Below are 22,902 nucleotides of genomic sequence, written 5' to 3' on the forward strand. Positions count from 1 at the left end.
CAGGCCTTTTCAGACGACTCTGGCCGAAGGCAGCAGTCTAGCTCTAAAATGTGGCTAGTTTTTTTTTTGTTGTTGTCTTTCTCTACCGGCTATCTTTCTCTGCTTTCTTCATATAAAAACATTATGGTTTAAAGTAAACTGATAAGGGTTAGTTTTCATCTCTGACAAACAAAATTCTCCAACAGCAGCAGGAACTACGAAGGGGAGACGCTGATAAGACGCGCTCTTGAGATCTCCATGGCGCCTCAGCCTTTTCAGGTCACCCAACGGCCTCTCTCACTCTATGCCAGACTCAGCTGTCGCATTAGCAGGGCTTAGTGATGATAGGGATGTAAGATGTGTACCAGGACATTAATTAAATTAATGTCTCACAGCACATTGTGATGAATAATGCATTATGTAAGGATTACTGGCCTAATGGTGTTTTTCTATTTCTTTCTCTCTTTCTTTTTTTTTTTTTTTTTTTTTTTAACTCAAAACGGCAACTGTAAAAGCAACTGTAATAAACTGTTATTATTTTTTTTTTAAGAGCAAGAGTTCTGAAAGACTGACTTCTGCTAACTATGAACAGTGGTGGGTGTGATCAATCCATTTTAGGTTAGTTCAGTACGTAGTAGTTGTTCTAAAAATAAAATGCCTGGAAATTAACAAAATAAGAGACATGTTTATTTGAGCACATAATTTAACATATACATACAGACAAGTTATGAAAAGACATGCAGCCCCACAAGACACATCAGGTTGACAGCTGGATACATGTTGGGGAAAAAAAAAACCCCAGCTAGAATGGGTTTATACAAAAGCAAAATTCATTTGCTCTTGCGCGGTGCTGTCCACGTGCAAAGAAACGGACATTAACATCAAAGCATTCATTTAAAAAAGGGCACAAAGTACCAAAGTATTTCTTTTTGTTTTGTTTTTTTTTGTTTGTTTTGTTTTTTTTTTCCCTCAGAGAGAATAACAGACACGTTAGCTTTCCGTTTGGTCACAGGTTTTCCCGTAGGACTGTTAAGCACTGACCGGGCACGACCGCACAAAGTGGTTTTGGCTTATGGTTCTAGGCACCGAGACAAGCACACACGGTATACTGGATTATAATCTGGTTATGAATGGTTGCGTACATTCTGATGTAGACACACAGACGGACGAGGTTTTCACATCCTATATTACAAGTGCACTTTAAGTGTCTTGACACTTCATTGTATAAGTAAGGCAAGCAGTTCTTGGTCAAACTTTTTTTTTTTGGAATGTCCTTCTCGCATTTTCCAATGAAATAAATATCAACAGAACCTGGAGACTAGTTAATCCACGCTCTCATTTTTCACTCTTGGTTAAATCCCTCAAACAGACTCATTGTTTTAAGTTTTCAACACTTTTCTTTTGCGTTCCTGAGGTGATTAAGGAGAAGAACCCATCTGAAGGTGTTGAAACACCTCTTTCCATGAAGATCCTGCAGAACGCGTGAAACGTTGTCCCTGGTTACAGTAAACACCACTTTCTGTAATAATAATAATAATCCTAATGTAAACCTCTGACCATGCAGTGGGTCACACGAAAATACTCACGAGTACCCTGACGGACTGTCTGTCTGTGCTTTGTGCGCCTGGTGTTAAAAAAAAAAAAAAATCTGGCATTTATGAAGTGGAAAAGCTGAGGTGGTGGTGTAGGGATATAGTTTATAACTGACTGTGAAATCAGTGAGGTTACACGACATAGCTATGGTGAGACAGTCGCTGCTGCTCTTATAAATGGCTTTTACATGCTACACACACACAGTCTGGAATGAGTTACTGTCAGTTTATACCGAATCGCGCGAGAGCTGACGGCAGACGCCTATCGAGGCGTCTGAACCCATGATCCTCCATTAACGGCGACCGAAAAAAACAAAAAAACAAAACAGGTCTTGTTCAGCCCGGTTTCCAAACGGTTCGTGTAAGCAATTATCTGTCCAGAGGAATCAGCTCAGCAGATTCGCTGATCATCATTGGTCGCTGAATTCATATAGACCGCCATGTAGTCTGAAAACATCTGCCTACTAGACCCATTGTTGCAATGGTATCGTTCATGGGTACATACTCATTCGCGCATTCATATCACCCCTCTTACTTCCCTATGGGAGGGAACAGACCTTTGAGAGGAACAGGCTCCTGCTAGAATTGCTGTTCAGCTGACAACTATATAAATACAAGACTATGCACCAACGCAAATCTTGGTGAAACAATTAGAGATTTTTTGAGGTGAGCTGCTGAACAACATTCATACTTGTATTCGTATCATGTTTGGAAGCATGAATAAAAAAAAAAAAAAAAAAGAAACAAAAAACAAAACAACAGTGGTACACAGCTGAAAAAAGGATAGAAGAAATAAATCCTGAATGGAAGCAAAATAGCCCTTACAATGAAGCTCTGTAAACACCTCCAGCAGGCTGCTGTATGTATTTTTTTTTCCTTAACTGAGCGTCACTGAACACCTTATATGTCAAACATCAATGGACTGACCAACATATGTGTTTCTTATGAACAGTTGAATTACGGACAGAATGAGGCCTATTCGTCTCCCGTCGATGCAGGTAAATTCCTCAGGAGCGGAGCGGAGCGGAGCTTTGGTGGTCATGAGAAACCAGGACACGCGCGAAGAACGGTGACGGAGAGTAAAGGGGGGGGGGGTGGAGAGAACAAAAGAAAAGGAAAAAAGCTCAGACGGCCTGCATGCCTCGCTCGTGGCCGTCCAGCTGGACTTTAATCTTGTGCAGTTCCTCGATCTCCTGATGGTGGCGCTCCGTTTTATGGCGCACCAGCGAACGGTAGAAATGGATGGTAAACACCACGAAGATGATGCCCACGGGGACCATGATGATAGTGGAGCCCAGGGCCGCCTGGAACCCGCTGTGCCCGGGCTGGGGGGGGGCCGCGCCCTCCGCCGTGCTACAGTTACGCCTCAGGGAGGCCGCAGCCGCCGAAGCGGCGGAGGCCCCGGAGTCCACGGGGAGGAACTTGATCCAGCAGAGCAAGACGACCTCCGCCAAGAAGAGGAGGATCCCCAGGGCCGTGGAAAATCCCCAGGCCATCTCGATGTAGTGGTGCATCCGCTCGTGCGGAGATTCGCTGACAGAGTTCAGGTTGTGGATGTTACTGACCGCCTCCACGTTGGGCAGGATGCAGGTGCTGATCAGTAGGGCGAAGAGGTGAACGGCCACTAACACGGTGGTGCAAACACTGAAAGCGATGAGGAGGAAACGAGGGTAGTTATACTGCATCTCCAACTGGACCTCCACCATGGCAACCTAAGCACAGCGCAAATAAAACACCTGGGTTAGGTTATAAACGCAACCCGAGTCGAACAAACTTTTATTCAGTTTAACACAACGGTTGAGTTGGACATAAAAAAAAAAAAAAAAAATACACCTGTGCGAAAACAAGTAGTGAGACAACAATTTCCTTTTTTCAATATTTGACAGCACTGTAGCTAAAACATAAAAAAAAAAAATGTGTTGCTCCAACAAGGATTAAGCTATGACCACAGTCAAATTTCAATGCCATACGGGTCCAGTCTTAATCCTAGCACAGAGCACTGCCCAGTATATTCTAAAGGACACGTAGTGTTTTTACAACAAGGGCACAAAGAGTAGCACAAACGTGACCCCATCCAATCCAATGACGTCACGGCAACTAATGCTGCAGTGACTCCGGCTTCAATCAGACTGACCATGGCAAATCCGGAGAGCAAGGCAGACGTGCGGCTGGAGGCTTTGAGCTTAGCCCGGCTCAGGTACAGCTTCCTCCAGGACAGAGCCTGAACAGAGTGGTGGTTAGACGTTACGAGCTCCAGGTAGCTGCGACGGACCCAGTCCCGGTAGTCCATCCCTCCTCCGTCCTGAAACCGATCCGGTCCCCCGGGAGCCGGCGACCCCGTCGGCACGTTCAGCTCGCTGCTCATGGCAACTGTCGCCAAGGAGCAAGAAGGGAAATGACAGAAATGTGAAACCAATAACGCGGGATTTGACACAGATAAAACTAATCTGCCCGTGAAATGGTGAAAAGTGAGTGACTGGCTTTTTCATGTGACTCTTCAATGACAAAATAGAATTTAATTTAATGGTCAAGATGGATTAGTGCCAAATAACAGGGGAAGAACACTTGACAACTTATGATACATTGGTTCAACAGGGCAGGAAGCAACAGGGCAACTGAGTTTAAATGTCCTTATTACTTACTTGGCTGTGTTTCCCCTGTTTTATGGGTGGATTTCATCACATATCTGAAGAGAAACAAAGAAGAAATGAACACGGAGATTGCGATTACACTAATCAGACTGGCTCGCAATTATTCTCTCGACAGACTTGGTGATGCCCAGAGGTTGGGGATATTTACACTTGTAGGCAAAGCCAAATGAGAATGATCACCGCTCAACAGTTTCAGTCTTAAACAGGTTTATGCTTCGTCAGAGGACACCGACGAGGCTTGGGTGTCTCAAGCTGGCCGCAATGACTCTTCATATTGACAGTAGGCTAACATCACATTGTTTAATGAGAGAAAGACACACGCTACAACTTTTAGGGCAATCGATGGGATGCCTTTATAGGCCACACATATCTAACCGGAGAGTCAGTCGTCAGATGACTAATTTTCTTTTCTATTGTTTTCGTCATTTCAGCTCTGCAGCACAGCGACTGTAACATAATGTTGATATGGAACAGAATTGTCAGAAAAATAAGTAGCTAGCTCACTAGTGTTAAAATAACGCGTTTTATACGTTTACGTGAGACGTTGCAAAGATGATTTGGAGCTGCTTAATGAAGCTCTGTTACACACTCTGTCTGAGAACAAATTAAATACTAAATATGATCTACGGCTTGTGGCTATTTTAACCCGCTGAATGCGTGCGCCACGTCAAACGGACACAAGCTCGCGGCAAAGAGCCGACTGATATAAGATAACGTCCACTTGAGCCATCAAGACATTCAGCCACGACTATGTAACATTAGCCTTATTCATCTCGCTGTCTCTCCAGTTGAAACTGCACCAAAACTTCGATAAGCCACATTAGGGAGAAATTTGCTTACAAGGCTGCGAAAATACCGAGACCGCAAGATTTAAGCGTTTTCGCGGTAGTATTCTTGTTCTGTAACTAGTTAACCCAGCTAATATGCTAAGCTTAATCGGTGGCATCATATTTTGGATACCTCGTCCCAATATTGTCTCCAGAACCTGTATAGACTTTCGTGCATTAAATGTAACTCACCTCACAACACAAGATGTCCAAGGAGCGTTTGCATACACGTGACAGCACAAACTGCTTTGTAGCAAAATTTATTCTAGCCCCGACAGGCAGACATCCAACCATTCGAATCGGCTGCAATATTTTGTTTCCTTTCCCACCTCCTCTTTAGTGATCGCTGTAGGTCACGTGACGAGGGTGTGACAGCTGCGTTTAAAGATTTTCATTGCTACGTAGGTGGCAGGATAATGCCCATACTGCTCTCCTTTCTCTTTGTATGCCCTTCGTTTGCGATGACACAAGACGCGATCCACTGTATGTCACTCAAACGCCACTATACTCTTCATCACGCAGTCTACATTTCATACAAATTATTGTACGACTCTCGAGGGAGACAGCCAAGAAAACTGCCTTTTGACAGCACAGATACGGGATGTATGGAGAGGAGAAAACGTACCCTTTTGGCTAGCAGGTTGCTGTCTTCTCTCCCTCTTTCGTGTTCTTTCCAGACATGTAGCGCATGTTGTCTTGGATGACTGCGTTTGATACACCACCTCGTGTCTCTCCCCTCCATAAGCATGAGCAAGTCTGTGCTCTCAAATGTAAGGGTCAAGATGCTTGGAAATCCGCCACATATTCGAGTAACACGGACCCTCCCTCTGTGCAGTGTAATATACCATTTGTAACATGCTGAGTACTGGTAATCTAAACTGACTGAGAAAACTTCAAAACCAATCTTAACGGCCATTCTATACCAATTTTTCCAAATCGATGACTCACTGGGTTTAATTTCGTTAAGGCTTCCACTTAGAAAATCAAATTCCTGTTAAGTAACATCATTAAAACCGCAATGTTGACTATCTACCATTTTTACTGCCGTAAAAATTGGTCTTGGCTGATGTGCATTTAGTGTTGATTTATCCAACTTACGGCGTAGTCCTAACATGGCCTTGTTGTGTGGAAGAGTATGTTATTTGCAGAACTCCAAATCGTTCGCCTCGTAATAAATAAACCACCGTTATAACATTGACTCTCGTCCAGAGTTTTATAATGCCCAAGAAACTTTGCACGTCTTGGCACCAATGAAAAACAAACAGAAGTCCACAAAAATGATCCTAGGCACAGTATCATTCAGGACAGGTAATGTCATTATTTGGCCAAAAATTAACAAAGGAACTTGCATTAAAACCAAACTTTCTCCAACATTCCATAACATACAGACACCGGTTGTGCCACTTTACTAATGTCATAACTTCATAAATCTCTTAAATATTTATCTCTGCTAGATTAAAATTTAGTACTCTTATTTAACCAGCAGGGGGCAAACTTGTGTAACAAATCTCCAGTCCTTGGGTCTTCCTGTAGATGCCATCAACGCAAAACAAAAACACACACACATACACACAAAAAACATTTCACTACCTCTTCTGCACTGCATTATATTTCAAATTTTATATTATTAAAAAGAAAAAAACAAACAAACAAAGAAAAACCTTCACTGACACAAACCAACTACAAAGTCTGTTACTTGGTCTGCCTGTCAATGCATTAATGTATTTGTATTAATGTGTGACAGAGCCCAGCTGCTTCCACTACTTGCTAATTCAATCAAATCAGCAGTTGAAACTTAAAAAAAAAAAAAAGACTGGCAAAGGTGTGGGAGGAACATTATTAATGAATTTCCACATAGGAGGTTCTGTCAGAGTCTGCAAATGCAATTCCATGACATTTATCTAAATGGAATGTGACGTGAACCAAACCAAAAACCAACACCACTGCTAACAATTTACTCAGGTCTTTCCATTTAAAAAGGTTAACGTTACTTTAATTTGACCTTGAACACTTTTTTTTTTTTGTGGAGAAATGAGGACTCGACATACAGAAGAGAAAAAGGAAAAAAAACCAAAACAATACTTGGTATTGTGTATTGAGAGAAGCTGAAAAGACTGCCAAGCAAAGAAGTCATTTCTTTTGAAATCAGATTTCTGTGATAAACATGTCAGCTGTCAAAACAGACCAGTGGACAGAGATAAATGAAGAGGACCATCTTCTGAAACAGTGGTTTTTTTTTCCCCCTCTCATAAGGCAGCTAACATCTCAACCTGCATCAGCAGTTCTTTTTAAAAGGTCTCTGATCTCTGCCCAGTGGTCAACTCAGTCAGTTCGGTAGTTAACATGAAGTTAAGCGAGGGTTCCAAGCCTTAAAAAAAAAAAAGAGTTCAAACAATTCTGCTCATAATCCTAAGGCAACCCGAGAAGAGGCCATTTTGGAGAAGGAAAACGCAGAGCTCTGATTGGACTAACACCAGAACGTCCTCTCTCCCACGACCAATGGAGTGTAAAGAGCAGATCTTCTCTTTCAGTAACATCTTCAGTCTCTGAGGTTCTCTGATGTTTTTATTAAACACGTATCGATGACGGCATCATCCAATCCCTGTTAAGGCTGAAGTTCTTTTTTTTTTTTCTCTTTTTAAGCACAGTGAACATCATTAGCTATACCTATGAAACACTGTCCAGGAAACATCTTTGTTTTTCAGATAGCACGTTTGATTGACACCTTCGTGAGCCAGCCGAAATGAATGCTCGGAGCGGGGTATAAAAGAGGAGGGGGGGCGGGGGGGGCTGTATCATCATAAACTGAGGCAGTGTGAAAAGATGGGGAGCCGGGTAGACATGAGAAGCGCAATTGGGAGCTCGCTGGCTTCCGTTCACCTTCGACCCCCTTTCGTTTTCTGCGCTCTGATAGGCCGGCGCGGCGACGGACCCATCAGGCCTGCGGGGAAAGGCGTGCCCCGTCACACTCTGAAGCTCTCTCCCTTGCCGTCGATGTGACGCAGGCGCAGGTAGACGTCCGTGCCGATGCCCTGCATGGACTGGAGGGACAGAGACCCGCCCAGGTATTCGGCGTACGCCCGTGAGGTGGGCAACCCGAAGCCGAACCTGCGGAACCAAGAGACCGAATGAACAAAAAAAAAAAACAAAAAAAAACAAAAAACAGAGCCTTAGCAGAGAACATCTGAAACTCACAGTGTAGGAGGTTTTTTCTTTATTTTTAAGTACAGAGTGAAGTTTAGATTCTGGCAGGTTTGTCTCAGATAAAGTCTGTCCAATTATGCCAAATTACTATATTCATAGTCTGGATATAGATTACTGTATGACATTACTGCATCCAGATAACAATCAGCACTTTCTAATCTCGGTGTCATTTGTGAAGGCCTGCAGGCTTGGGAGCAGGTGGCGTCCCAGTGTGCAAACCCGCCATGTCCAGATTGAACTGGTCAAACTGGCTGACTGAGTGGGGAGAGAGTGTGGATTGCAGCATTCCAGATGGTGGTCTGATCATGTGACTACTGCTCCGCTTTAAATAATCGTAGTGAAAGGACACAGTGCATATGACGAGTGACAGTAAAAAAAACCCCAAAACAACTGTTTGGGGTGAAAAAACAAACAAACAAACAAACAAACATTGTGCAAAGAATGAAGGATCAGCAAAAAAAAAAAACCCTGGAAAAGGGGTGAATGAACGAAAGCGGAACACAAAAGAAGCCACGCTGATTCCAGATGAAAAAGACTTTTACACTATTAACAGTTTACTAGTACCACCACTACAAGTAGCATTCCCTTCATGTGTATTCCAATCATTAATGTTTTGAAGGATTCTGATGACTCTGGGGAACTTAGTAGGAACTAAATTTTGATTCAGTATCAGTGATGGACATGATGCTGGGAAAATCATTTTTATATTTGGTATATTAATTTCTCCAGGTTTGTAGTCACATGAAACCTTGGTGAAGCTCCTCTCACCCATGCATGGGTCCAGACTGATTGCCACTGTTGGTAATGTTGTTGAAGAGGTTACTCATGCGAGGGTTCTGGGCGCTCTCCTCGGCTGTGCTGAAGTGATAATCCATCACCTTTTCCAGAATGCTGTGAGGGATTCCTCCTCCACGATCTGAGATCCTAAAGCGGGGAGAAAAAAAAAAAAAAAAAAAAAAATCCACCATACGTTACCATGGTGATATAACTAGGTCATTCTGAAGTAGGTGAGACTGGAAATACCTCATGCAGATTCGAAAGAACATGTATTGCAGTAAATTGCTCTTTCAGACTTTGAAAGAGTAAAGACTGTGAGCTTTTGTGTTCATGTTGCTGACGTGCTGAATCAATTCAGATTAAAGTTATCTGAAAGGCTCGTAGAAATGATGGCTTTTGGTCTAAAGACTTTGTCCCAAGTCCACTCAGTTCCAATAGAGCTTCATGTTGGGTTTGACTTAATGTCTCTTAACAAAGACTATGTTTCACAGCAAGTACTGTGTCAGCTTGTCATTAGGGGTCACCCTCTAATACTCCAAATGCATTTTAATACTAGAGCTCTTGTACTGTGCAAGATTACCATTTTTGGTAGGACTCTCCGTTCCCAAACGACAAGTTAAACAAAGACCACGTCACCTACTAGCCGTATGTTTCAAGCCTTTCGTGAAAATTCATTTGAATGTTCTGTAAAAAAAAACAAAAACCCTGAAACAAAGACATAAAGAGCTGGAGGGTTTAGTTCACTGTTGGGCTGATAAGAGTCCAAACCAGGTTTCTAATCTGGAACGTTCTCCTACCAATCCTTCTAAATGCCTTTGAAAATGCAAACACATACAGTGTCCTGCAGGGTACAAACGCTGCTAATATGAGAAGTTGTTCAGAAAAGGGCAAACATTTTGAGTGTGTGTAAATTTGCTTTGTGCAAACAAGCCTTTTATAGTTTTAGCCTGCTGAGTCGATAGTACTGGGTCCTGTTCCCACGGTAACCAACCTACTTGCCCATCCACACCGACAGACAGCCGGATTTCCTCAAAAAAAAAAAAAAATGACCTAAGCACAACCTCTAAATGTTCTAATACTTCAAGTGTGTTCCTTAGGGTTGCCATGGTGATTTGTAGTTCTGTCGCCGGTGGAGTAACACCCTCACCTGATGACGAAGTCTGTGTCGTTGTTGGCGATGGTGACCACCACGTCGGGCACATTGTAGGGCGTGTCCAGGTGGCTCTCCATGGTGGCCCTAGAGAAGAAACAGGTGGTGTTTTAGATCCAGGAACTGACCCCCCCCCCCCCCTTTTTACCCTGAAACTAACATTAAGAAAGGGTTTTGTATAGTTAACACTCAGTATGTCAAAATTCAGAAGGTTCTGTTGAAGGCCAACATGACATTTGGGCCCATGTGGTCCAGACACTGATGTTGGAAAACAATTCAAAACTTCTAATGTGAGAAACATAAAACTACACCTGTCATTAAATACAGACAATGATCATGAGTGACCTCTCTGTTCTCTATGCAGACTGAACAAACGCTCAAACACGGGAATGTTCAACAAGTCTTTGCCAGTGCTCCCAACATCAAAAACTTTATTTTTTTATAGAATAAAGGAAGAGCATTTTTCTCTCAAATGAGCGCGAGGAACTTCCGAGAACGTTCCGGAAGGCTTAACGGTGCCCAATCAGAACTTTCCCATATTCCCGACAGCCTGAGGAGTTTGTATCAGAGCTGTGAGCCAGAGCTGGAGAGTCAGTGAGAGGAGCGACTGCGTTTATAACAGTCACCCAAACTCTTCAGTCCCTGAAGGAACGCCTGGCCAAGCATCCCATAATGAGCCGTGGCCGTTGGCCAAGAACACGCCGTTCTGCCTCAAGACAAAGACAAGAGAGGGAGTCAGGCCGCTCTCTGCCAAAACCCACCACAGACCACGATGAGTCAGTACCAAGGAACAGAGGGCGTCTCAAGGACTCCCAGATGAGTAACCAGAATCGAAGGAATTTAAAAAAAAAAAAAAAAATTAGTACCAATAGCTTGCTTCAATACATGAAACTTTTTTTTCCGTAACCATAATTTGCTGGAGGTAATATCAACTACAACAACACTAACAATAGCAAGTTGAGCTGTGTGAGTCACACGCTAATCTTGAGGTTCCTTAGACTCAGTTCACAACCTGAACAAACCCATGAATGGAACCTCAACCTCCAGCTATGCAGTTACACCTCCTAGTGATGGATCCATGAACCTGACTCCTCAGTTCTCTGTACCACAACCATCAGTTTGCTAATCAGATTAAATGACTGAAATAACAATTTGGTCTTAAAAACAGAAGGAGTGGCACAAGCAGTAGAAATGGCTTACAGTTTAAAAAAAAAACAAACAAAGGAAAAAAAAAAAAAAAAAAACCCTGACTCAGAAGTAACACAACTCAAACTTGATCTCGCAGGGAACAAATCTCCAAACTGACTCTCAACAGTTGACCTTGCTGACAAAGCACTACTTTTTTTTTTTTTTGCATAATTTATTTCAAATTAAACACAATACGGAGAGTTTTGCATATACAGCTCAGTAAATCACAGGACCAAATTTGAACTTGCAGTGACTTGCGTTATTTAAGTTTGGTTCACTGATAGTCATAGCAAGTTCAGGTACAGACTGGTAAGGCCAGCTTGACTGTTGATCATATACACAATATCTTGGCTGTACGTGCTGGCTCCAGAGCATTTGGCAGGAAGCCAGAACGATTCAGCTGCAACAGCCGTTTGACCCAATTCCGACCGAGCTAAATACTTTAAGGGGGGGGGGGGGAGAAAAGAAAAGAAAAAAAATCACAGAGCGGCACTATATACGGGGTCACTGTGAACTGTCTCTCTTTCTGTTTTCATAACCTGAGCACGGATCCAGCAATTACAAACAAAGAACACGGCCGACTGCAATCTTTGACAGAGCAGGGCGACTCGTTAAAGCCAAATATTATTATCCAAACGCGACCGGCGCAAGTTGAACACGTTGGAACTACGTGAGAATATGGCGCGAGGTTATGCAACAACAACAACAACATAAAAATCAAAGCTTCGTTGTTCACGCCACGCTGGACGCAGATTTCATAATAGTTGCAGCTCCGTGTCTGTTGCGTTCAATTTATTTCACAGAAACCAATTCACACTCATGTTCTCTGTCTCGCCTCTCGCTAACTAAAGGGCCAATTAAAGCGTATGCGCGTCCAAAGGGCCTACCAACTATCGTCGCAAAACACAGAGCGGGCCAAAAATCGAACTCCAGCTTTTCGCCCTGTTGCATAATGTGTTTGCGCAGGGCGTCTTAATGACCGTTTTGTCCCGGCCTTTCATTGCTGCCTATTATGTTCACCCCCGAGATGCACGCAATAAAATTTCACGGCGCACGATGACAAGTTCCCCGTGACACGGAGATATTCAGGGTCATGTTACACAGAGGTGGTATGTGGGTGTGAGGGCACACATCAGTTATAATAATAATAATACAGCAGTTGCTAATACCAGCCAAGAGCACTCAAAGTCTTTCCAAGTGAGAGTTCGTCTGAAGTGGATCAAGTGAACCTTTTTTTTTTTTTTTAACCTTGCCTAGACGTCATGTTCGTGATCCCGACACAGCAAGCAGCTTTGTGACAACTTTTTAAACCTAGTACATTACTTATGACCGCATAGTTTAAACACCAAGTGGGATGAGTTTCAGTGGTAGGTAATAAAAACAGTTGATGTATCCCATCAGATGAATGATGTTGGTGGTTTTACCTCATGGCGTTCTTCAGCAGCTCAGGCAGGATGTAGTCCAGAGGTAGGGGGATGAAGGGAAATCGGGCGGCCACGTGGCCGTTGATGCGAACCCGCGGGGAGTTGCCGTACTGGTGCTCACAGAGCCGCCTGAGAGGGTCAGACAGAGAGAGAGAAGAAAAAAAAAAGTGTGAACACAAAAACACGCGTGTGCATGCCATGCCTGTAGGGCGGCCTCCAAGTCTTACATAAAAAGGCTCCATGTGACCCACTGACCTACTATATGCTATACAGTGAAGTGTCCTCTATAATCACTGGTACGTTAACATGAGAGATGAGTTCTCCACTGAAAATATTAAGCCTAAAACAGAGATCTTAGAGCACAAAGTGACCCGTGTGTGTGTGTGTGGTGCTTTTATCACAATTGTTTGCTGATTTATTGACTCCGGGCAATAAACAATTCAAAACAGGAATTGACGACTTCCTCTCATACGGTTCCCAAAAAGCATCACAAAAACGGCCTAAATATTTTAAAGTGCTTGTAAATTTCATCAATAGGAACCCACTCAGCCGGAGCTAACGTGCTCCCGCGGTCCGGCCCCGCAGAGACCGAGGGAGGGGGCAGGCTTTGGACTTTAATCACACTGCTGAACGTGTATGAATGACAGATGCTGACTCAGACACCAAGCGCTACGGATCTTACAGACGACCTGTTTCAGAGCTATTGTTCCAAGTGCATTCACATCTCTCCACTCTGAGACTCAGTGAGGCAAGAAGAAAAACTGGAAAACTCAATGCTCTCTCTCTCTCTCTTTTCTTTCTCTATGTATCTGATGAGGAAACTTGAACCAGGCAGCTGCACATTCCTTAAGAGCCTTAGCAAGAAAAGCAAGCAGTGGGTGCATTTGTGCTGAAAGTCTGTGCTGTATCCAAACACAACAGTCTTGCGACATTACTGTACTTTTCCTCTTTGCGTTTTGCAAAAAGTAAGCAAAGAACATGACTAAACCTGTGACTACGACTGTGAATGAATCTGTTTCCATTGTTTTGGGTTGTTTTTTTGGGTTTTTTTTTTTTTTAGATAATATGACTGTGTTAAATAAAACACTACAGCAGTACACAGCCCCGTTCAAAATCAGCTGACTTAAGACCCCAGCAATTCTTCCCTTTTTTTTTTTTTTTTGGTCTCTTGCTGATTTGAATATATGCTCACATGCTGCGCTCTGATTGGCTGGCTGAGTTACTATGAAGCCTGACTAGTCAATCAGCTTTCAGAGATTGAATTAAAAAAAAAAAAAAAGGTACATCCTCTTCATGTTTATGTTCTCTGCTCCAGTACAGATTGTAACGTAATCACCAGAGGTTTCAGGGGTCAAGTCAAAAACAAAAACAAGTCTGTAAATCACAAAAAGAAAAAAACTCAAACTTGTAAAACGTCAGATCTGATGTTTTCAGATGGTTTGCGTGTCATTCTCTCCCAGGTGAGAGAAAACTTTTCTAACTATACCGAGATTTGTGGTTGTAAAAATATGAAAACACATCAAGCACACAACCGTTTTGGTCAGAAACTAAATCCCTCATTTGTAAACACTTTCACTACTGGATGAGTCAGGTGTTTGGGAATGTCTGCTGTCACTCATATTTCTTTACGACTGCTGTCTTTTGAGTGTGTGCGTTTCAGGAACGTAAGCCTCAGGGAACGTGGTGTGGTATCTGAGCACCGAGTGCATACGTAATGTCGCGCCTCTTTAATTCTGATCAAACAAGCTGATGGGAGAACAAAAAAAGGTTTCATGTGACACAATGGAAACGGCAAGAAAACACCTTAGATCAGAAATACAGGAGTAAACAGACCGTCCATTCTACAGGTAAATAAGGTCTCTCTATTTGCAGATATACAAAGAGCAGAGAGAGAGAAAGAGAAAGAGAGAGAGAGAGACAGAGACAGACACTCACCGAGCAAAATCTACCCATTTTTCAATGATCTTTTTTGGAGAAAGACGTCGACAAATGATGCCCACAAAGTCAGGCTGCAACAGAACCAAGGATTTCAGAGATTAGTCAAGATTTTGCAGCAGTAACTGATACACAGTCACTCACCCTCTCACACGAACACACGCAGGCACACACATTCAAAGCCCATAGTGAGTGATCTCTAATCCAAATATTTTCCTAACATGTATGTATTAAATTCCTCATAACAGTTGTAAATATACTACCAGACTTCAGACTCAGACAGCAGGGACAGAAACAGATTATTTAATCCAGTGAGAATCATTAACATGAGTCATTTCACTGGTTACAGAATGGTTCTCTTGCCCAGTGACACTGTCGTCACTGGCAGGTTGACATGATGCCACTTATGTCTGGCACGTTTCATTCACCTCAGCAAAGCCAAACCACCCACTGACTGGAAACCCATCGAAAGTATTCATGGGCTTTCCAATGGAAACTTAGCATAACCACTGGAATAACTGAGATAATCTTGCCTTTGAACATTTCAAAAACCACCTCCCAAATAATTTCCAGTCCACGTCTTTTGCTTATTTATGTTAAAAACTCAACCGTGGGCCCCAGATACGAGGGGAGATGCGGTTTGCACGGTCATACTTGTGAATCATCTAACGGTTCAATGGTGATATGAGAAGACCGACGTCTATGTGTGTCCTGGCGAACTCCCCGAGTCATGCTTCGGAACACTGTCTGCCCAGACTGGGTATATTTAGACTATATAACTGGGTCATTACTAAACATCTCTGGCCCACTTGGCCTTCCATTCCAGCTCCTTACGTCACTCAGTTCTAGTGCGGAGAACCAGTGTGGGCCACATGTTTAGAGGGAGACAGAGACCCGGCGTGTGTCAGTTTCCCCATTATGGATAGGTCTAAAATTGTCTTTATGTGTTTTATAGTACAATGAACTGTGGAGAGCACTGGTGTTGGACCTCAGATGAACGACAGGACCATTTACACATGCTCTGTATTGAAGAACGTGTCGAGATAACCCTGTCATCTTCAAAAGGAGTGTCACGATATTTCATCGCAAAGACAAAGAGCTGCCCTGTCTACATAGTTCTCCTTTCTGAACTACAGTAATTTAGGATAAGAGAGTAAAAGGTATGTTAGATGTGTGAACAGCTAAAACAAACACCAATTTGGTAACACGAAGAGAGTAAGAGACTCGTACATTTTCTTCGTGCAGGGCGAGGTGGTGCGTGGCCAACATACGAATTCCCAAACGCGAGGTCAACGTCGTGTCCAAGAAGTTACGAACTAGGCCTTCGTCCTACCAAAAAAAAAACCCAAGCAAAAGAAAAACAAAGGCAATATTAGTGCCGACAGATTCCAACACAAAAGACACAGTACAAGCAGCGGTACTGGAAAAATAAACAAATAAAACACCGTCAATAAGATTATTCAGCACAGATTTATAACACAGAGATTAAAACAAAATGTACTACCCAGCTTATCGCTGTAGTTTCAGATACACACCGCCTGTCTTATTCAGAATTACCGGTAAGTATTAGTGGGGGAACAGCAGGGCGGTTCAACAGAGGAAAAAACTGCAGTGATTCTTTGCACACTTTACCTGAATATGTTTGCGACATTCTCTGAAGCCCTCGGCCAGCATGGTCACCACGTCTTTGTGGTCGTCTAGGAGCTGCTGGATCAGCTTACTGTACCGAGCCTCCGTCTCCTGGTCTTTGATCTGAGGAGAATACAGAGGAGAGACAAAAGACAACGAACATCCACGAAGATCAGTGAAGATCAGTGAAGATCAGTGCTGGCGTGTTCAGCAAATGCCATGTACAAATGTGATTTAGAAATCTGGAGATAACTGAGAGAATCAGTAGTCTTAAGTTTGGATTACAATGGAATTGAAAATGCAACTAACTATAACCTGATATGAAGTTACATAAAGCTTAATACTGTGGTCTTTCAAAAATTGCAACAGATTTGGTCGAGATTTGACCGTGACACCATTTTCCCTGTTTGCTTCACAATAACTCATTTCATAATCCCTCAGTATTTTTTTTTTATTAGTTTCAATAACGCATGCGTTGACAGTAAGTAACTTTCACAGAGTCAGATAAAAAAAAACCCACTTCCCTTTGTGAGCCAACATTTTGTATGATCAACACAGGAAACTGGCTAGTCCGGGAGGCTACGCCCAGGGCTGCCCTGTCACACTGTCAAGTCTGACACAGCAGTACTGTGTGGGCCTCTCTCATTACAGAGAGACAGTCACTGATTCCTGGCATTATGGAAGCTCTTTCAGATAAGTGAGCGTGTGTGACTTAAGCTCTGGTCCCGTGTTCCTGTTTAGTTGGGTTTGTCTTACTCACCGCGGGGAAATCACTCAGCATATGGTAGGCCCGTATATACAGCTCGTGCTGTGGGAGAGAGAGAGAAGGGGGGGGGGGGGCATGGGATACTGGTTAGAATTCGTGTTGGAAGACTTCCAGTAAATAGAGGTCAGGCTAAAGGACCCAGAAGTTTTGAACCCCCACCTCCAAACACTCCCTACCCCCTGAGTTCCCCTGTTCCTGGCCCCTAAATAACTACCATTCTGTTCATGGTTACTATTCTTTAGAGTTTCCAGGAATTCACAACTGGGGAAAGAGGAAAGGCATCAAAAATAACACGTTAGAGATTTCAGTGCTACTTAATTTCCTGACACTACATATATAGGACCAACGACTCGCTCATGCTGCATGCTGTATTTTAAGATTCAAATAAGTCATAATACCTTTAATAACAACAACAACAACAACAACAACAACAACACCACAGTTTGAAGAAGTGGAAATCTGTCACTTTGCACAATCATCTCAGTAACCCATATGTGGTGATATGTAGTCTTGTAAACAACATTTCTAAAATGTAAGCGGGGGGGGGCTCCCTACTGGCTGGCCTGGCCGCACCGGTCGAGTTCACTTGCTCTTCTACTTGGAATGGACAAAAGAGGGAGTGAAAAAAAAGCACAAAAAAAACACAGTACAGAGCAGAGCTGTGTTCCAGATCCTCTTTCACATGGAGCCAGCGCAGAGGGCAGATGTAGGTAAAAGTTCACACGGAGGGAAGAGGTACGGACGAATCATGGAACCAGAGGAGGGGTGTGACAAAGGAGGGGGGAGGAGCTTCAGTCTCAAGACCTTGCCTCTGACTGTACATTAGAACTGGGTGGACAAAACAAAACACCAACAACAACAATAAAAAAAAAACCCTCGTCTAAAGTTTCCCATGGCCCCTCTTCATTCTGCTCTTTTGTGGGTTCTTATTGTGGTGGATTCAATGAAGTATTCCCGCGTTTAATTGCTCTGATCAAAAACTCTAGTTTGGACCAATTTTCACAAAAGCTGCCCTCAGCAAAGTAGAGAGGCGGGGGGGGCCCACATCATCACATGGCCAGGGTGCTAAATGAGGGCAGGATTACACTCCAGTCTGAGACCAAGAACCAAACAGAAGAGCAGCTCCTCATGCTTTAGGCTGGAAATTTATGGCAGTTGTGCAAACTTAATGCTGGAGTGTGTGTAAAGAAACCATATGTGTATTGAAACAGGCATACTTGGGGCATGTTGTAATGCAGTCTTTGTACTCTAAGATCCTATAGACGAGGATTCTAGAATCCTTTCAAAGTTCTTCCATTCCATCTGTTGGCCAGCGCTAGTGGTATACAAAATACAGTAAGGTATTTTGATGAGCTTGATACTGATTCCACAACTGTCTGGAACATTGTTATTACATGGCTGCAACATCATTCCTGACAAAAAAGTTCCATCATTAGGAATTGTTTGTGTTCTTAGCACCACTGTACTAAGAAACATGCGCTTTTACCTACAATGAAATTTTTACGCATGGAAAGCTGACTGCAGCATTAATCTCTAGTCATCAATGGGCTGCTCTTGAAAAAACTGCCTGATCATATCCTAGATTAATATTTACAGTCAACCAATTAGGTCTATTTTGCTTCCATTCACAAACTAATGATGGACATTGTGGTCAAAGGGTTTGTGTTTTCAGGCAGTTGGCTACAGCTTTATATGGCAACATCACCTTTACTAATGTTTCCAAATGGTACAACAGCACACTGAGCAGTGTTTTGGACTGCAGCTCCAGCCAAATGTGACACATTCAATCAAATCAATGAGACATTTTTCCTGTAGCTACAGCAACATTACCAACAGGATCTGGGCTATAGCAGCATTTTTTTTTTTTTTTTACACGAGCCTCAAGGCATGATGGGACTTTTTATATTGCCTATAAACCCATGAAGCATACCTCACCGGTGAGAAATCACCTACACCCAAGATAATTCACATCACTCAATTACCCAAATGTTTCTTTCATTTGGCAGAATACAGATGTCAATCATGCCTGAGTATTGGTGGGGTCTTTATTAAGAACTTCTTTTTTTTACTGATATGAAGCCTGTTAAACTCAGCTGGTGTAATTCAATGAAGGGTCATGTGACAGCCCTTGAGGTGCCAGGCAAGTAACAGCAGTGTTACGTGTCCCACCATGATATCTCTAATACTTAAGAATCATATTAAGTATAGTCATCTGTATGAAACGCCCAGTGACTAAAACCCAGTTCACGACATGAGTTCATCAGATCTTTTAAGGATTGCCAACGCCTTTCCAGGTGAAAAAGAAAAAAAGGAGAGAGAATCGTACACACAAAAGCTAAAAGTGTTCGCAAAGGATTTGCTTTCCCGTACAATGAGATTAATCGAAAAGGTTGATCTCATCTAGGTCGTTGTCCTAATGGCCTTTTGGAATCTCTGCCAGAGATTCTAGAACTCTCTAGCACTTGCCAGAAGATTCTAGTCAAGACAGCTAGCCTTGATTATCAAAGGGTGGGAAACTAAGCCAGGCCATGAGAAGCTGAATGAGGAGGGAGTTTGAGGATATAATGGTGAAAGGCGACGCGACTCACCACTTGCAGAATGGTGGGGTTGCAGCCGATGATGAAAGGTAAACTGCGGAAGCCCTTGATCCGGTGGGCTATACGCACTGGCAGCTCTTTGTGTAGGTACTTGGCACTACTCTGTGATTATACAAATAAACCAAATTAGAGACATTTCACCTTATGCTCGAACAGTGCGGAAAATATGGTGCTGAAGAACAGTGGGTAACGACGAACACATGAGTAACTACATGAGCTTAAAGATTAAATCATGCACAAAAAGAAAGAGCTAACTGAATCAAGTTAAAACAGGAACATATACCAATTATCACTTGTACTGTGTAACCGGATACGAGACAGAGCATTAACTACTGTCTACACTTGTATATTTGTTATCATGAGGACAGTAAAACGACAGTGCTTTTCTGTCAGCCGTTGACTGATTAACAGCTTGTACAATGAGTAAACAGAAAGCCAGACATGATATTATGGATGACTGACATAGGCAGTTTCTGTGCGTGCATATTTGTGTATCTGCTGTAAAAACCATTAATGGACATAATTACCAGGATATGCTGACCGTCTGGAGACTTCCCTGCGTACAGCATGGTGGCTGGGGTGAGTCGGACAGACGCCTGTGGACAGAACATGAGTATTACTGACATGTCTCTACGTGTTTCTAAATTACCGACTTAATGATAGGACAGTTTGCTGTTACCACTCTTTACTGCAAGACCAATATGGCTGCCTGGCCCCCTCTCCCTCCCCCACCTGCTAAAACCTTAATAACCCTCCTACAATCTTAATCTAGACAAAGGGCATCTTCCCTAGTGATCTTTATCTTTAGACAGACAGACAACAACCAAGCCAAAAAGGCTAAACACAGAAAAGTCAATACAATTAAAGCAGGCCACAAGCCTGCCCTGAAGCCAATATTGGGAGCTATTTGAGAAAGCGGGTTTAGTGAAAACTGAGTTAGTTCATTCAGAGAAAGTAGAAAACCTCCTAGTAGAAGAGCCCTTTGGCTTTGTTTTGCTAGGAGAATGAAGCCGAGGGGCTCTTCTATAAGGACGTTTACTACTTTCTCTGAATTAATTAACTCCGCGTTTTCACTAAACCCGCTTTCTCAAATACCCCCCCCCCCCGTTATGACGAGGAATAATGTTGTGGTGTATTAGGATGTTTTAAACCGAACTCTGTAAAATATGTTAAATGCGTTACTGATAACTAAACAGACATCTGTTTAAATGTTAACTGACCCAGCTGTCGCTGCGGGTAATTTAGAGACGATGTTTTTCCTAACAACAGGGGCCTTCCCACTGAGTCAGGATAATGTCTTACGGGAGGGACATTGATCAGGACCAGTACACACCAGGATCACACTCAACTGTTATAACCAGTAAGGTAAAATGGTGTAATATCTTTTAGTTCAGAGAGACGTTGTGGTACATTCTGAGATAAAGTTCTTCACAGAAGTTCACAAAAAGAACAGTCGTAGTCCAGTTACGAAGCCAAATTGGTTACTAAACCCAGCGTCAGATCTCTAATAGCAAACTGAGGTCATTTGTACCTCAGATCCTGGAAGCCGTTGAATGTAGGCCAGGTTACATAAGGATAGGACACACACAGTTGGTGAGACACAAGAAATGCAGGGCAGCAGTTTACTACCTCTTAAACCATATAGCGTAGCTCAGGTTATTGTCACACATTTGACTTTTATCTAATCAGGAAAACGTAAAATCTAGTATCCAGCGATAATTGACAGAATAATCCACCTGCAAACGCAGTCGTTACGAATGCAACTGGAACTGAGAGTGGGGTAAAATAATTTGGTCATAAATTTCGCGACCAATCATTTTTATACTGATTACAGAACACATTGATGTATGTTTCATTACAACATAAAGCATACTGCACTCAGCTGACCTTGATTTGACCCAAGCATGTGTTTAACCTCTGCTCTCAGAAGATTGTTGACACATTATACAAACACTACTGTGAGAGGAAAATAGGTCGATATAAAATGAATTAGGTGGAGGCTTTACCTGCGACCCCCCATAAATGCTTGCTAATGAAAACATCAACGTAGTTACCATTTAGCCTATTACTAAGCGAAATGTGTTTCACATTAAGTATGAAAACCAAATCAAGAGCTATTTCTCTATTTGGCCATAACACTCTTTAGGACAAAGCTAGTGTTGCTGGTTACACTATCGAACTATCGAAGGGGATTTGTGCAACGAGCTGGCACTAGCTAAGGGCACTACTATGAGAGAGCGTGACAGCACTGGCTAACTCAGGAGCTGGCAAGTCCACATTTCCACAAATCCCAAATGAAATGGGACTATATCTCACTGGCTGCTTCACTGTCATTTATGTATAAGGAGATACGATTTTTACTACCGCAATCTGACGAAAACAGCTTTGTTCATCATTCGGTATAGCAGAGAAATGGCACTTCATACTCAACAATACCTTTTCGGCAGATGCATCAATTGCCGACTGGTTGTAAAACGAGGTAACGGTTTTAGATCTCTCTCGAGCCAGTTCGGAATAGCTTGAAATCGAGGACGTAGACCGAAACCTTTCGCTGGTGCCATTTTCCAAGGCAGACATGGGACCCACTATCTTCGTAGTGGGGGCCATCAAGAGCCTGCTCATCCTAGGACCACAACCCAACATCTCCAGGGCACCGCTGGTCACTCTTCGTCGCATTTTCGTTGTTCTGTCGAATCAACGTTATTGACGTTACTAACCGAACGGAAATCCAGTTCTTCACTTTTCAAGTTAAATTTCTGTCCACAACGCCATCTAAATTTCTGCTACTTCGTGCACAAAGGCACGTACCTTAGCAGTACCACATAGCTACGCACACAAACACAAGGTCTGCCTTTATAGTTAGAAAGCCACTGCGAGAAGCTCTATATCAAACGACTTAACGAATTAACCAATGGCGAACCACAGAGGCGGGACAAGTCGGTAACCACTCCTCTCATCAGACTGTTCCAACCAATAGTGGAGTCACAGAGCGTTTTTATACAGTGAACAATGTATGAAACAGTACGTGACAAATAGAACATTGTGTACTCTGACCACGTCTTCCCATAGACTTTTGAATTTTAGTTCGTGTACTTCGAACATGGACAGAGACGGTCTTTATGAAACTTCCTGAAACTTCTACTATATGTAATGTAAAGATCTGTCCTCTCATACAACGTATGT

General features: G+C 42.8%; 2 protein-coding genes across 3 annotated transcripts; both read right to left on the minus strand.

Moving 5' to 3' along the window:
• Positions 1-2,695: 2,695 nt before the first annotated feature.
• Positions 2,696-5,323, minus strand: orai2 (ORAI calcium release-activated calcium modulator 2). The gene is made up of 4 exons (XM_030792777.1): positions 5,242-5,323; positions 4,214-4,257; positions 3,706-3,941; positions 2,696-3,283 (listed from the first exon to the last, which is right to left on the minus strand). The coding sequence occupies exons 2-4, from the start codon at positions 4,248-4,250 to the stop codon at positions 2,696-2,698; spliced, it is 861 nt and encodes a 286-aa protein (XP_030648637.1). The 5' UTR covers positions 4,251-4,257; positions 5,242-5,323.
• A 1,527-nt stretch (positions 5,324-6,850) lies between these two features.
• Positions 6,851-22,549, minus strand: bckdk (branched chain ketoacid dehydrogenase kinase). Of its 2 annotated transcripts, XM_030792757.1 has the most exons (11): positions 22,156-22,549; positions 20,247-20,315; positions 19,711-19,821; positions 17,117-17,164; positions 16,360-16,479; positions 15,958-16,056; positions 14,728-14,801; positions 12,793-12,921; positions 10,178-10,267; positions 9,022-9,177; positions 6,851-8,157 (listed from the first exon to the last, which is right to left on the minus strand). In XM_030792757.1, the coding sequence occupies exons 1-11, from the start codon at positions 22,393-22,395 to the stop codon at positions 8,013-8,015; spliced, it is 1,281 nt and encodes a 426-aa protein (XP_030648617.1). In that variant the 5' UTR covers positions 22,396-22,549; the 3' UTR covers positions 6,851-8,012. The 2 variants fall into 2 exon arrangements, with proteins under 2 accessions (XP_030648617.1, XP_030648618.1); XM_030792758.1 differs by lacking the exons at positions 6,851-8,157; positions 10,178-10,267 and having other exon boundaries at positions 9,018-9,177.
• Between the last annotated feature and the right edge of the window lie 353 nt (positions 22,550-22,902).

This window comes from Chanos chanos, chromosome 15 (genome assembly GCF_902362185.1).
Source record: "Chanos chanos chromosome 15, fChaCha1.1, whole genome shotgun sequence".
NCBI classification, from domain to species: domain Eukaryota; kingdom Metazoa; phylum Chordata; class Actinopteri; order Gonorynchiformes; family Chanidae; genus Chanos; species Chanos chanos.